The 15,837-nt window shown below is 41.9% G+C and overlaps 1 protein-coding gene across 1 annotated transcript; it reads right to left on the bottom strand.

Moving 5' to 3' along the window:
- Nucleotides 1-6,401: 6,401 nt before the first annotated feature.
- Nucleotides 6,402-15,837, bottom strand: LOC117707458 (guanylate-binding protein 1-like). The gene is made up of 10 exons (XM_034500843.2): nucleotides 15,644-15,837; nucleotides 13,439-13,566; nucleotides 12,608-12,717; nucleotides 12,175-12,371; nucleotides 11,253-11,495; nucleotides 10,186-10,466; nucleotides 9,375-9,587; nucleotides 8,084-8,186; nucleotides 7,710-7,903; nucleotides 6,402-7,225 (listed from the first exon to the last, which is right to left on the bottom strand). Exons 1-10 carry the CDS (start codon nucleotides 15,831-15,833, stop codon nucleotides 7,130-7,132), a joined length of 1,755 nt encoding a protein of 584 aa, XP_034356734.1. The 5' UTR covers nucleotides 15,834-15,837; the 3' UTR covers nucleotides 6,402-7,129.

The following is a 15,837-nucleotide window of genomic DNA, read 5'->3' as shown; positions in this document are numbered from 1 at the left end:
TGTTTCGGGATTGTAGAAGCATCTGTTGTGCATACATGGGCCATTATGAGTCACTGGTCAGTATATGCTGATTTATTCCTCCTACAGGAAGGGAACAAAAGAGAGGTGATAAAAAGAGGCCAGGGAGGGAGTTAGGAGGCATGGCAATGACTACCTCTACATATAGAGGAGACAGATGTGGTCTGTAGGAAAATGGTAGTTTATAAAGGCAAAGGGGAAAACCCTGTCTTAGGAGGAGGTGTTTAAATTTAATTGCACATGTTAATTGTTGTTTTTTTGTTTTTTTTAAATTTTATTTTATATTTTATTTACATTTAAGATGCCATCCCCTTTCCACATTTCCCCTCCCTAGAACACCCCTGTCCCATGCCCCCCTTTCCTTTTTGCTTTTATACGATTTTTTAAAAATGTTAATCAAAGGATTTATAAGTTTGGTAATGCTCAATCAGAAGTGTAACCCAACACCCAACCTAGATATAAAAACTATCTTTGACTGGTGGAGACATGTGAACATCTGCCTCCATGTCCCCCTCTCTCTTTCTCTCTCTCATCACCTAGCTTCTCCTCTTCTTCATCTTCTCTCCTTGTTCCATCTCTTCCTCTCAGTTCTCCTTCCCACTTAGCTCCTCCTACATATCACTCTTCCTGTTAAAGTAAAACTTTTCTCTCAAAATACAATTAGAGCATACTTATTCCTAATTGTACCAGTGAGGTACAAGATAGTCCTAATACCCAGTCCATCATTTTGTTGACTAACCAGAACCTCTGTCATCTCTTCTAACTAAAACACTTACTTTTGATCCTGGCTTTTTTGGCTTTAGAATCAATGTCAGCTGAAAACCATCTACTCAGATCTTTTCTCTCAAAGTAAATAGCCAGGATTGGCTATGAGACTATAGGTCTTCAACCCCATCAGAAATCCAGAATGACTGAGTTAACTGAAGTTATGGGAAGCACTAAACATAACTTCTAAAACTTAGCCAATTTATAGAGACCGCTGAACAGCTGAAAAGCCCCTATACTACTGAACGTTGGAGCATCAAATCTTCAGCCTTCTGGCCCAGAATCATCTGACAGACCTTAGTGATGCAGGATTATTAAGGGCTGATTACTCTGTCTAGGCAGATATAATCAGTCGACTATTCTGCATGTGTGTTCTTTTCTGGACAGTAATTTGTCTGTAGATGGAGAGAGGCAATTCTTGCCTAGTGGGTGTCACCACACAACTGGAGTAACTCCAAGGATGCTCAATTTCTTCTTAGAATCCACAACAGGAAGCTGTCAGGAGCAGACAGGTCTCTAATCAAAATGAACATTAATATATAAATATTTGTAGCGTCAGTTCTATGGACTTCTGATGTTTTGAAAACCAACTATCCATGTAAGGTAGCCTGGACTGTTGTCTGTTCACTCCTCTCAGCTATTTCTAAATAAAATATGGAAAACACCCTAATAATAAACTCAAAACCATGAATCTGCTATAGTCGCTTAACTCATAGGTTAACCGTCCCAAATCAGTTAAAAAAGTTAAAAAAGGGCTGGGTCTAGGCCTTGTATTCCTAAATGTGTTATACAGGCACAATGCCCATGAGAGTATCAATATTCATCTCATTTTTATATTAATAAGAGGCTCGTACCAATGAAAACCTTAAATTTGAAATCAAAGTAAATTTTGTACCATTTAAGAAATTATAACTTCATCTTAATAATAATTATACAGATTTCTACCAATAGGTTATGGCTATGCAGTAAGTCCTAGCTAATCCTCCCTGTTCCAACAAAACCACTACTTGTCCCTAGAAAGACAGACCATTATTAACCACATTAGTCCCCAAGCTCAGGGAATGGGGCGCTGACTCTTCTTTAACTTCTTCAAGCTGATTAAGGGCGTTGAGATTTTAGAAGAGGGATGGGGGGGGGGAAGAGTAAGTTGATAAGCCTCTGATGCTGTGTCTTCACTGAATCCAGATGGAATTCCAGGACATCTGAGGTTTGGGCAGGTCTGCTCAGTATGCTTGATGAGTAGATACACCAAGGGTGCGTATTCTGCAATATGCAATTCTCAGAACAAGTTTTAGTATCAAGAAAAAATAATTCCCCCCCCCCAGGGGGCTGACATTTTTTTAAAGATGCTGGTTCTGACAACCTTTTTTTTTTCCGCTTGTTAAAATTGGTTGTAGTATTTACGTTTCAGATTTTATCCCCTTACCCTACTTCCTCCCACCACCCAGAAACCTCCTATCCCATCCCCCTCCTCATGCTTCTATGAGGCAGTGACCGCACCTACCCCTCCTCACTATCCTCTCTCCGCCCTCACATCCCCCCCCCCCACTTTGTGTTCATTTTTTTTATGGGACCAAGAAACTCCTCTCCCACCTATGTCCGACAAGGCCATCCTCCCCTGCATATAGCTCTGGAGTCTTGGGTCCCTCCCTATGTGTTCCCAGGCTGGTGGTTTAGACCCTGGAGGGCTCTGGTTGTTTTGTACTGTTGCTTTCCACCTGGGGTCACAAACCCTTTCTGCTCCTTCAGTCCTCTCACTAAGTTCTCATTGGGAAACCCCTGATCATATCAGTGGTTAACTGTCAGCATCATCCTCTGAGTGTGTTAGTCTTTGGCTGACCTCTAAGGAGACAGCTATATCATGTTCCTCACATTATGCACTTCCAGCCATCCACAACAGTGTTTAGCTTAGGTGGCTGTACATGGGATGAATACCCAGGTAGAATGGTCTCCTGATGGCCCCTCCTTCAGTTTCTGTTCCATGTTTTGTTTCCCTATTTGCTCCCTTGAGCATTTTTGTTTCTCGTTCTAAGTAGAACTGAGGCATCCCCTCTTGGTCTTCCTTCTTCATGAGCTTCATGTGGTCTGTAGGTTGAGTCTTAGCTATTCCAAGCTTTTGGGCTGACATCCAAGGAGATATGTTTGTGTAGCTACCTTCTTTTATGGCTTTTGGAAGATTACTTTCTTGCCTTTTCTAGGTTGTAGTTTCCCTCTTTGTGTTGGAGTTTTCCACCAATTATTCTTTGCAGTGCTGGATTTGTGTTGAGATACTGTGTAAATTTGGATTTGTCATGGAATATTTTGGTTTCTCCATCAATAATGATTGAGAGTTTTGCTGGGTATAGTAGTCTGGGCTTGCATTTGTGTTCTCTTAGGGTCTGTATGATATCGGTCCAGGATCTTCTGGCTTTTATGGTCTCTGGTGAGAAGTCTGGTGTAATTCTTATAGGTCTGCCTTTATATGTTACTTTGCCTTTTTCCCTTACTGCTTTTAGTATTTTTTCTTTGTTTTGTACATTTGATGTTTTGACTATTATATGACGGGAAGTATTTCTTTTCTGGTCTAAACTATTTGGAGTTCTGTAGGCTTCTTGTATATTTATGGACATCTCTTTCTTTAAGTTAGGGAAGTTTTCCTCTATAATTTTGTTGAGGATATTTACTGGTTCTTTAAGTTGGGAGTCTTCCCCCTCATCTATACCTATTATCCTTAGGTTTGGCCTTCTCATTGTGTCTTGGATTTCTTGTATATTTTGGGTTAGTAGCTTTTTGTATTTTGCATTTTCTTTGACAGTTGTGTCAATGTTTTCCATGGTATCTTCTGCACATGAGATTCTCTCTTCCATCTCTTGTATTCTGTTGGTGATACTTGTGTCTATGACTCCTGATCTTTTTTTTAGGTTTTCTATCTCCAGAGTATTGTCCCTTTGTGATTTCTTTATTGTTTCTACTTCCATTTTTAGATCCTGCATGGTTCTGTTTAATTCCTTCTCCCGTTTGGTTGCATTTTCTTGCAATTCCTTAAGGGATTTTTGTGTTTCCTCTTTAAGGGTTTCTATCTGTCTACCAGTGCTCTCCTTAAGTTCTTTGAGAGTGTTATTTATGTCTTTCTTAAAGCCCTCTATCATCATCATGAGAAGTGATTTTAATTCTGAATCCTGCTTTTCTGGTGTGATGGGGTGTTCAGGGCTTGCTCTGATGGGGGAGCTGGCTTCTGATGATGCCATGCAAATTTGGTTTCTGTTGCTTACGTTCTTGCTCTTGCCTTTTGCCATCTGGTTAACTCTAGTGCTGCCTGTACTTGCTGTCTCTGACTGAAGCCTGCCTTTTCACTTATCTAGCTTGTGTCTGATCTCCTAGGGGTCCAGATGTCTCTGTGATCTTTTCTAGCTGCACTGATTACAGTGGTACCTCTAGGATGCTTCAGGATATGGTGCCTCCAAGGTAGCAGTCCAGCTAGGTGTCTGCTGTTCTGGGTGCAGTGTCTCCTCTAGAACATCTCAGGATATGTTGTCTGACGCTCTGAGTTCATTTGTTCCTCTGTGGCTCTGGGTTGAGTGGACCTTCCAGTATGTCTCAGGTGGAATCCGGGGTCTACACAACAGCAGACCTGGCAGAGGTCTGATCCAGGCCTCAGATCTGAGAACTAGTTTCTAAGACACTGTCCAAGTTAGAGCGCCTGGGATCCCTGCTTCCTCTGGGTTCTTGGAGGTTGGGGACAGAGCTGCCACCCAAGATCTGCTCAGTGCTCTGGCCCAGACCAGAAGGAACCAGTGTTCTGGGCCGGGAGTGACTTCCTGGGTCCTTTTGGTTCCCAGCTACTCCCTGTTTAGGGCGGGCCCTGCTGTCTGCTTACCTTAGATACTGCCCGAGTTAGAGCGCCTGGGATCCCCGATTCCTCTGGGTTATTGGAGGTTGGGGGCAGAGCTGCCACCCAAGATCTGCTCAGTGCTCTCCCCAGATGTCTTTCAACAGAGGAATGGATACAGAAATGTGGTACATTTACACAATGGAGTACTACTCAGCTGTCAAAAACAATGAATTCATGAAATTCTTAGGCAAATGGATGGAACTAGAAAATATCTTGAGTGAGGTAACTTAATCACAAAAGAACACTCATGGTATGTGCTCATTGATAATTGGACATTAGCCCAAAAGCTTGCAATACCTAAGATACAGCTCACAGACCACATGAAGCTCATGAAGAAGGAAGACCAAAGTGTGGATGCTCTGGTCCTTCTTAGAAGGAGTAACAAAATACTCATGGGAGCAAATATGGAGACAAAGTATGGGACAGAAACTGAAGGAGGGGCTGTTTGGAGACTGTTCTACCTGGGTATCCATTTCATATGCAGTCACCAAAGGTAGACGCTGATATGGATGACAGGAAGTGCATGCTGACAGCAGTCTGATATGGCTGTCTCCTTTAGAGGTCTGCCAGAGGCTGACATATACAGAGGCAGATGCTCACAGCTAACCATTGAACTGATCATAGGGTTCCCAGTGGAGGAGTTAGAGAGAAGATTAAAGGACCTGAAGTGGTTTGTGGCTCCATGGGGAGAGCAATAATACCAACCACCCAGGGCTTCCAGGGTCTAATCCACCAGCTGGGAGCACGTATGGAGGGAACAATGGCTCCAGCTGTACATGTAGGGGAGGATGGCCTTGTAAGGGCATAGGTGGGAGAGGAAGTCCTTGGTCCCATGAAGGCTGGATGCCCCAGTGTGGGGGGATTTGGAGGTGAATGGGGAGGTGGGAGTGGGTGTGTGTGGGCACATCCTCATAGAAGCTGGTGGAGGAGGGATGTGATAGGGGGTGTCTGGGTGGGGGGAAAATGGGGAAAAAGGATAACATGTGAAATGTAAATCAAATATCTAATAAAATTTATCTAAAAATAGTTTTTGTAATTTTCATTGTGTATATTCATTATAGATGGTACTGTGTTGTAAAAGGATATCTTTATATAAGCATGTATCTTTAGTACACCCTCTTGCTCCTACATGCCTCTTTATGCCTCTCTTCTGTTAGTCTTTTCCGTTTCCTTTGATAGTTTCACTATGACTTTCTGTTAAATATACATAAATAATTTTATGTGACTATATGCAGCTAGAAGCTATATATTAAAGAAAACATATATTTGTCCTTCTGAGACCTATTTAATTTGCTTAATTTGATTATCTGTGGTTGTATCAGTTTCTAGTAGACACCATGACTCTGTTCTCAATTTCTCTCTACGTTATTTTTGAGAGTGTGTCTTCAGAGAAAGCAGAGCATATGTGTTGCCTAGACTGGCTGACTAGTAAGCCCCATGAATCCTGCCGTCTCTCCTTCCTCCACCTCAGGCAGGGCTAGGATACAGGTGTATCACACAATGTGTGTTTAGTTACGTGGATGCAAGGATCTGAATTTAGGTCCTGATGATTGTAAAGCATTTTGTCCACTGAACCCTACCCCCTAAAAGTTCTCAGTCCTTTTAAAAGACATTAACCACTTGCCTTGCCCCTTTGGCAGGTGGAATATTGTTTATATTTACTCGAAATTACTAAGAGTTGGTCAAAACATGGGAACAAGAGCCTTTATTCTGCTGAGGAGAAAATCAAAAGGATTTCAAATACAGATGCTCATAATAGGGAAAGACTAGTGTGAGTTTATGGTTAGATAAATCACTAAAGTTCTTTTGATACCTAACATATTACTCATCATCCTTTAAAGTCCATCTTTCAAGTTGCAGTTCTACATTGTGCTTAAGCATTACGCTACTATGTAAGCCAGTGTCAACTTTTCAATTTGGAAAGGCCCCATTACAGTTTTAATCTATGTGAACAGAAACAATTCCATCTTCAGCCCATCCATTTGTGATTCAGATTCTTGTCATGCTGATGGTTTCTCCCATCTTGTGGATATTATATACTGGGACCCTAGTTCTTCATGCAGGTGTCTTGGTTCACAGTGCAGTGAATCCTACAACCTTACATTGTAGAAAATGAAGCTGGCTGGTTCTGTCCTTGAGACCCATCACACCCCTGGATAACTTGTTTTCTAATCATGCGCCAAGATTTAAGAATGTGTGCAGGGTCCATTTGTCCCCTGGAGACAATTATTTGGAAAAGTGACTTTTTTCTGAGCAGTCTGTTGATCCCTCTACCAAGGTAGAGTCAGTGACGTCCTCTGTACACAATCTTAAGGAAGACAAACAGGATTTCAACAATCGTGCTGCATGTCTTTTCTGATTTTTAGTTTTTTGATGCCAGAACCAATTATTATCAACTAGGGTGCTGCTTGTTCCCAATTCTACATGCTGTTCAGCTCTGCTTTGGGTGGCAGGACAGCTCTGTTTGTCAGGCCTTTAGCTTATGATGCATATGCGATTGGCTTCCTTCTCCCGGAAATACTCATTCTCTTTTTGAAGTCTTTGACACTCCTGCCGGATTTTCTTCTCTTCCTAAAAAGTGACAGGAGGAGAAAATGAACCATTGCACTGAGTTGATCCCTGTGTTCTATGCAGTTTCCATGCTAGTTAATTTTTATTATTTAATTTCTCAACATTTCTTTGAACCTTAATTTTTATTATAAATTTAACCTGCTTTTATTTATGATTAAATTTTAGTGTTTAGGGGTCCCTTTAGCTAAGAAACAGTTCCATTGGTGAAAGAAAGCCACTGTCTAATTCAGTTCCAAGTATCCAGGTCTGTGGCTCACAAACACCTATAACTCTAGCACCAGGGCATCTGACTCCCTTATTGGGCCTCTAGAAATACTACATGTATACAAGCAAATACACACAGACACAGACACAGACACAGACACAGACACAGACACAGACACAGACACAGACACAGACACAGACACAGTCACACACACACAGACACACACACTTAATTTTCTTTTTTAACGAAGAGAACATAGAAGGTGCTGCAATATAATACCTGAATTTTGTGCTCAAGGGCCCTCTGGTACTCCTCCTTCAGCTGCTCCCGTTCCTTCTCCATCTTCTCCATCAACTGTTTCATGTGCTCCTGGTGTCTCTGCTCCTTCTGTTCCATCAACTGCTCATTCTTCTTTCTCATTTCCTCCAGCAGTTCTGAGGCTCTCTTCGAAGCTTCAGCTTTCACACGCTCCACTGTGAAGGAAAGCAAGAAAGAAGTGTAAATGCTGCTCTACTCTTCCTCTACGACTTCATTGTTACTGCTGACTTCATAGTGATACCCAGGCCTGATGCCAGCCAGTAAGATGCAGCTTTCTTCTTTTAGCTCTAGTTTAGGGTCCCAGGATTACAGTAGTCCCTTAACTTGTGCCTCACCTTCAATCTCCTTTTCCTTTTCTGTCATACTTTGGTCTGTCTGTAGAATTGCATCTATTATATCCTCCTTTGTCTGCAAATATTTCTTGAGAGCTTCTTCAGCCTTTGAGTATAGGGAACATAAAGTTAGCAGAAAGAATGACTGTAAACTTTTATAGCTTCCTCTCTACTGACCTTTCCTCTAATCATGTCAACCACAGAAGGAAGCACACAGTCTAGGCTGGACCTCAGGAAGGAATGTCTGTTATTGGAGGTCTCCGTTAGAAAACAAAGACTGTCTTTTTAGACTGAGGGTTCTAACTTTGGAGTTACTAGTACTGTGGTCATAGATGTGTAAGTTTGCTGAAGACGTAATCCCTCATGGAGAACAAAGAGATCAGAGTGAATGAGAGAGGAAGAGTGGGGCTGGGAAAGATGATAGAGAGACATGAGATGATATTATTTAAAGATACTGTGAAACCCAAATGTCGGGCCATGGAAAGGTATCCTGGTCCTTAGGTTGGGTTTTCGGCCATGCCCCCAGAACCCAGGGCCCTGACATGCGGTCCATTTTACCTTCCCAGGTCAGTCACGTAAAGACACAGGTAGAGGGCGTGACTAATAAGCCTCCACCTTGAGAAATTTAAATATTGAGTTATCTAAAGGCCTGGGGACGTAGCTAATTAAGTTATTCCCTCCCCTTTTCCCCCTCCCTATAAAAAGCCAGCTCCCCTGGCTTTTGGGGGGGGGGGGAGCGCCCACATCCAGACCCATTCACCATGCCGTGAACAATAAAGCTTTGATCTCTTGGACTCCACATGTCATTTGGGCCTACCACCGGTTTCCAGCCTTTGGAACTGGACCTTCTCGTATATGTGGGACCCGCCTGCCATCATGCGACCCGGTGGAGAACTTCCTGACGCAGCTGCCTGCCCGCCAAGGCTGCTGTTGGAACCAGACCCACCGGTGGCGTGAGACGCCCTGCCTCAGGACTCTCCCGCCGGACTCTCTCACGTGAGCTTTTCCCACACCCAAACTGATGAATTATAAGTTTTGTTTAAGGGGTTGCCATTGAGTCCTTTGCAACATAGAGTGTAGCTGAAACAGAGGGTGACAATCACACTGGTGGTTAATGTGATCAGTTTGAATTCAATTGTTAACTGTCCCTGATGTGTGAGCAGGACATCTCCAGTATGACGATCTTCACATATGTGATACACAAAGAGCATATTCCTGGAGTACCCCGGTGATGCTTGGGGACACTTCAGTCTGGTGGTAAGCAACTTCCCAGGACATACATAACCTTGGTTACCTGTACCCCCTTCCCAGGTTCTTCATAGTACTTTTTCTTCAACTGCTGTATCTTCTGGTTAAAAAGACAGTAACCGCGTGGTTTGTAATAAACACCCTGCTTCACCTCTTCTTCTAGTGGACCGAAAATATCCTGAAGCAGAGCCGAGCATAGATCTGAGGAAGCCTCTAGATTCTTCTTATAATATTCCCCTTGCTCTCTTTCTAATTTCATCTTTAGGGAAAAAAAGGTAAAGAAAAAAAAGTAATAAGAAAAAGAAAGCCAGAGTTTAGAATTTTGCAGAGCATCCCTTAAAAGAAAAACAAACACAAAACACAAAACCAAACCAAATGCAAAACAAAGAAAGAAAGGCTTATGAGCACTGACTCTAATTAGATCTCTGCCTCTGATGCCAGCTTTTACTGATGTAATTCTTGCTCCTTGACAGTGAAGTTCAGGATAGAGATTTACACCTTTAGACATAAACTACATTTTCAGACTGGGTTAAAGATGACACAAGGAATAAATTCGGCTCAATGTTAATTTGTTATTGGCTTGAATACTGAATCAGTCTGCTGTCGCTGGGCGTACAATGTGATCAGACACACTAATTCACTGTCATTAATTCATTGAAGGGTCGTATTACTATCTTATTCATGACAGCAGAAATATTTCAAAGCTTTGAGTCTATTATAACTAATTTTTGTATTTAGTGTGATTATTAATGGGTATTTGTTACTACTTCAAAATCTAGTAGCAATTGACTAATCACAAACACTGGTTTCATTTGCTTTTCTAAATCTACATTCAGGAAACTTGAGGAAAAAATTACCTCCAATTCTGTTAGGAACACTTGATTAACATCTTTGAAGGAATTTTCCATGAAGATCTTGATGGCTTCTCTTTCACAGGTCCTGTGCAGGTCCAGCAGCTCCTGGAGGGTCTCTGTGGGGAGCTGCACACTCTGGCTCATCTGCTGGTCATAGTGGGTGATGGCCTTTTGCACTGCTGCTGAATTCTCTATCTGGGCCAAAGCCAGGGCAGCATTCTCCATGCAGGGCACAGACCCACTGCTGATGGTGTCCACATAGGTTGTCACCAAACTCTTTAGTCCTATAACCAGGAAACAGGTAACAATATTTGCTACAAACCATAAAGACAAGTTTATTCTGTGAAGTTCTAGGTATGTCAATCATTGATGTCATAGAGCATCAGTGTCCTTAGCATCATTTGGAAGAATGACAAAGGGAAGCATCCCAGCCTCTCTCTCATAGTGATGGACTTAGACATTTCTCTTAGCAGGATCCTCTCATGAGATGTCTGCAACCCCAAAGGTTAAAAATGCTGGATGGAGATTACACAGGCCTGTGTCTATGGAATGTTTGCATCCATTTTTAACATAATCACCATGAAAATAGGCTCCACACCTTCATCATGGCTGTCTGTGTCACCAACACTGTCCATAGTAAGCATTTCATTCCCATTTGGGAACAAAACATGGTCACAAACTCTCTGTCAGGTTGATTAGAATAAATAGCATTACCAAGAGAACATTCTGTGTGTGCTACCTTGACAATGACCAGCTCCATGTACATCGTACTGGACTTATTTTAAAATTTAAGAGCCATACTTGTTTAGTGACTATCTTATTGGTCTACTTAAGTCTAGTATAGCCAGGCGAGTTAAAAGTTTTCTTAAGTTTTTTTTTTTTTTTTTTTTGCTTTATTTTTTCTTTTTCCAAGAAGACAATCTGATAGACAAACTGATTATAAATGCTGGTTACATGTGCAGTTTAGCAGGGCAGTGGTGATTAATGTTTCTTCAAAGCTGAAGTAGATCACTGCTGTCTCATGATACTGTGGCTTACACAGTGAACAGACAGACTGGGAAAGGACTCACGTGGTCCATTGACCCTGAGGCCTCCTGAAATTGTTTTAACCTTGGAAGATGTGAACACATAGGAACAGAACTCCTTCACTTGTTCCACGAAATCAGACTCCAGGTCTTCATCCTGCAGTGATTCCAGCTGGCTAAGCTTCTTCCCGGATGCCGGGCGCTCAAAGACAAAGCATTTCTTTTTTGGGAAGAATTTACGGATACAGATTCGAGGCAGATTTATATCTTTTTCTTTTTGGCCAGGACCTAGATGGAGTGAAAAACAGGATTTTCAGCCAGGACTTGTGAGCTGAGTATGTTTTAAATTCAATCATGTGAACATTTGAAATTCTGAAATGCTTAAAACTTAGGCAGGAGGATTATAAGTTGAGGCCAGCCTAGATCACATGGTGAGTGAGATCCTGATAACACAAAACAAGAAGAGAGAATGAGAATGTGTAGGGGCTGGGTGGTGTTTTTTACTTTAACTATTTTTCCTTTTTTGTAAGAGGTATTATAAATACTGTTAGTCTTAACAGGAAAGGTGGTTTCTAAGGATTCAACCCACTTAGAGTAGGTGGACTGTTCACACAGACCCATGAGTACAGCATCATTTGATTTCCATAGACTACTGACAACCCATCATGTCTGGGGGCCACACTATTCCAACAGTTCGAGAATGTAACACTTCATTCTATTTTTTTCAAATATATCTTCATTCAGAAGCAGTGTAGTCAAATTAATCTCTGTAATAGAAACTGTGAAAGACAAATAAATAAGAGAAAATGCTTAACTCAATCTGATAAATCATACATTAAACACTAATTTCTATGTGTAGTCAGCTAGAAGAAATAAGAACTCCAGGTATAAGAAAAATATAGACAGAAGAAGCTGAAGTCTCAGTTTGTTTTGTTTTATCCTCATTTACCCGTTGTAAGTCTCTTACCTTGAAGAAGCTTCAGGGAATTCTCTAGGTATTCATCTGCTGAGACAGATTGCTCATTTATTTTCAGCTCAAGAGAGAAGTCCCTCAGACTCCACACAAAGTCTGGGAAGAAGCTCACAAATTCATCTGAGTCCTCTAAATCATGGTGGTCAGGGGAGCATCTTGTTCTGATTCTGTCTGTCAGCTCTGTCACATAGCTGATCAGCTAATTAAGGAAAGCCACTGAAACAACTGTAGCACCAACCAAAGCTCCATGTACCCCATGCAACAATAATTCCACATCTTCCCAAATCCTGACCAAAAGCTTCATTTGCCTCACCCCTAACTTGAGTGTGACCACTGAGTGCTACATATATGTGAGTTACTATTGTTGTATGTTGCATTAAGTAAAATCTAGAGCCATGAAGGTAGGTCTGAACTATAGAAAGGATACTGCAGTTGGTCCATGGCCTGCTGGTTGATGGTCCCCATGCTATTGTAGACAAAGGTGCTGCTTAGTAGTATAGCCAGGGCAAAGATCCAACAGTCATTCTGGTTGTCACCCTGGAAATCAGCACACATGTGTGTTGAGATTATGTCTTGTTCTTATAGCACTTTCCAAATCAGCAGTAGTAAACTATGCACACTTCATGAGAGGGCATATTAGCCTTAAAATTAGAAACCTTTGCAACCCATGCAAGGTAAAAAACTAAACAGAAACAGCAATAAACCTGCAGATGCTGTCCAGAGCACTTGCAGGGTGAATGTTCTCTTTGTTTGTGGATTCATTTGTAATGATTCTCACAAGAGCTGTTTATCAGTTTTTTTTAGTGTTTTAATTCTGCAGAATACCACTTTGCTGTTATACAATCTAGTCTTGCGATAGTTCCCCTCCTCATGACCACATGCCATGTAAGTATGAACGAATAGGAGGTAATGATGAAGTTTAAACTCTTATTAAAAAACTACACGCCTTACAGCCTGTGTTCAATTCCCAGAACCCACATAGTAGAAAAGGGAACTGATCCCACATATTGTCCTGTAACTTCCAGATGTGTGCTGTAGCTCATGCAACATGATCCTTGTGATGAACTCACTCACACATTTACATGTGCACAAGCACGCACACTAAGGAGTGTGCACACAGGCACACACAAACACACACACACACACACACACACACACACACACACACAAATAATAAAAAAGATTTTAAAACAGCATAGAAAACAGCATAGAACATTCAGAGGTTAAGGCCGAGTTACAAATGGAACTCCCTTCTTACTTTCTCCACATCTCCCAGGCCCTCAGTGTCAAGCAGAACTAGGGTGTGGTCAAGCTTCTTGGGATGAGGCACACACCACATCCAGATGCCCTTGGTTTGAGACTGCACAGTGGAGCCCACGGAGAAGCCTGAAAAGCAGAGAGGAAAGGAGGGGTTAGACACTTACCATCAAGACTTTCAGAAAGTCATAATAAAATTAGCATATTGTAAGTAGAAAGTGGTTAAGTGGGCTTGCTGGTGTTGGAGAAGATTCCAGTTCAGTTCTCAGCATCTACAGAGCAGATGACAACTGTAGAACACCAGTTTCAGGGAACCTTCTGTGCTTCTGTCTAGCAGCAGTGAGTACCAGGCATGCACATAGCACACAGACAGAGTATTCACACATGTGAATTTAAAATAAATAAATCTTTCTTGAAAAAATAACACAAGCAAGTCAGAAGAATTAGTTGAAACCAAAGCTATCACTGATAGAACAGAAATTCATTTTCAGATATGGAGAATGCAACAGTCACAAGGCCTCCAGACTTGTACCAGTGTTCCAAAAGGAATGTGTAGCAGGGTCAGTCTTTCAGGTGGATACCCTGAGCTTGCTGTGTCTGTGAAGATGTGGCGGTAAATCTGAAGTAACCATGGAGACCCTAGGTTGTTATTGATGGCAGTACTGAATGATGTCCACTGAGGAAAGCTGGAGTCAGTGAGTGCCCCTGACCCCAGAGAGATCCCCTGTGCCCTTTAAAGAGCAGTACCCTAGAGGTAGGGTCTGCAGATAATAGAGCATAGAAGACCTCCATACGTTCTGTATGCTTCATGTAGTGCTACAGCAGCTGGGGTTTGCCCTGCTGGGTTTCAATCTTGTTATGGAGTGTTCTTCTCTTCCCTTCCCCCTGAACACTGGAAATGGGAATGTTTATCACGTGATATTGCATATCACAGGTTGCCTTAAATCTGAGATGAGACTTTGGAATTTTTTTTATACTATTAGAACTATAAAACTATAAGAACTTTCGAAGGTGGAGCCAATGCATTTAGGATCCAGGAGCAGAAAGCCATGAATTGCATATAAAATATTCACCACAGAACCATGTATTTGAACCTTGGTCCCAGTTAGTGCCACTATTTTGGGAGAGATGGATGCTTTAGGGGGTAGGATTTGCCTGGCAGAGGGAAGGACTTGGAATGTTAATACTGGGCTTGTTTGTGGACCTGTATTATCTGCTTCTCAGTGATCTATGATACGAAAATGCCACACTCTCCTACCAGTACACATAGAGCCCCAAAGCCCTGTCTCTCCTGCCATAGTGGACTGATAGCCCCTGAACTTAGAGCAGAATACATCCTTCTTCCTTACTTTGCTTCATTTAGGCATTTGATCAGTGATGAGACTAACACAACCTAGAAACCTGAAATGTTGAGCTCAGTCAGGTGTCTCTATAGTCATCTTCACATGAGCTTCATTCAGAGCACTCTACTGTCTTCTCCACAGGCGAATGGACAAGACAGTGTTAGACATACCTGATCACTGTCCCTGAGAAGGGAAGACTAGTTTGCTCTCTGTTTCTCACAGTGACAAACCTTGAAGGTATCATGCTAAGTGAGAGAACACGTAATGAAAAGCCCATATTTTGTGTGAGTCCATGTATGTGACACTGCTAGGACAGTCAGAGTCATACCTATAGCATGTGGAATAGAGGGATGGGGTGGGCAATGGGCTAGTTGTAGAGATGGATCAGGAGATACACAGTTGTACTATTTTATTTAATGCTACAAATCTGGGTATCTAAAATCAATTAAAAAGAAGAATCTTATATCACTTACAGTAATAAAATGTTGACACATATAATATGGATCTATTTTTCAAGCATTAAAAACCCATGAACATTTTTTATCAATGCCTTTAAGTTAATTACCATATCAATTAAATTATCTTTATTTCTTCTATTCTGTATCCAGGAAAGCAACCCTTTCTGGTTTTAGAAGGGAAACTAGGAGACAGATATGTTGGTGCAGACATGTAAGCAGCATTCAGAAGGCTGAGACAGGAAGATCATGGGTTTGTACTCAGACTGAGTACATACTGAGCTAGATACCTGCATGGATCCCAAGGGACAGCAGTGACTAGAAGATTAAATTCTTCACATTCTCATTCAGGAAGCAGGCAATGTGAGTGCACACAGGGCACAGAACAGCCTTGTTGGTGACACTCACCTGATGTCTTCCCAGCCAGCCTGTTCATCAGGTAGGATTTGCCTGTGCGGTAGAGGCCCACAATGGCCACCACCACCAAAGGCTGCTGGATATCAGACAGGATGCTCAGGGCATCCTGGTTGGCTCTCAGTTGCCCTTTCACATTCTCAATGAGGCAGATAGGGCCTGGCATGTGGTCCTCTGATGCCATGGTA

Source organism: Arvicanthis niloticus, chromosome 4, assembly GCF_011762505.2.
Source record: "Arvicanthis niloticus isolate mArvNil1 chromosome 4, mArvNil1.pat.X, whole genome shotgun sequence".
NCBI classification, from domain to species: domain Eukaryota; kingdom Metazoa; phylum Chordata; class Mammalia; order Rodentia; family Muridae; genus Arvicanthis; species Arvicanthis niloticus.
Note: the sequence above shows the minus strand (reverse complement) of the source record. Positions and strands in the feature narration are given on the sequence as shown.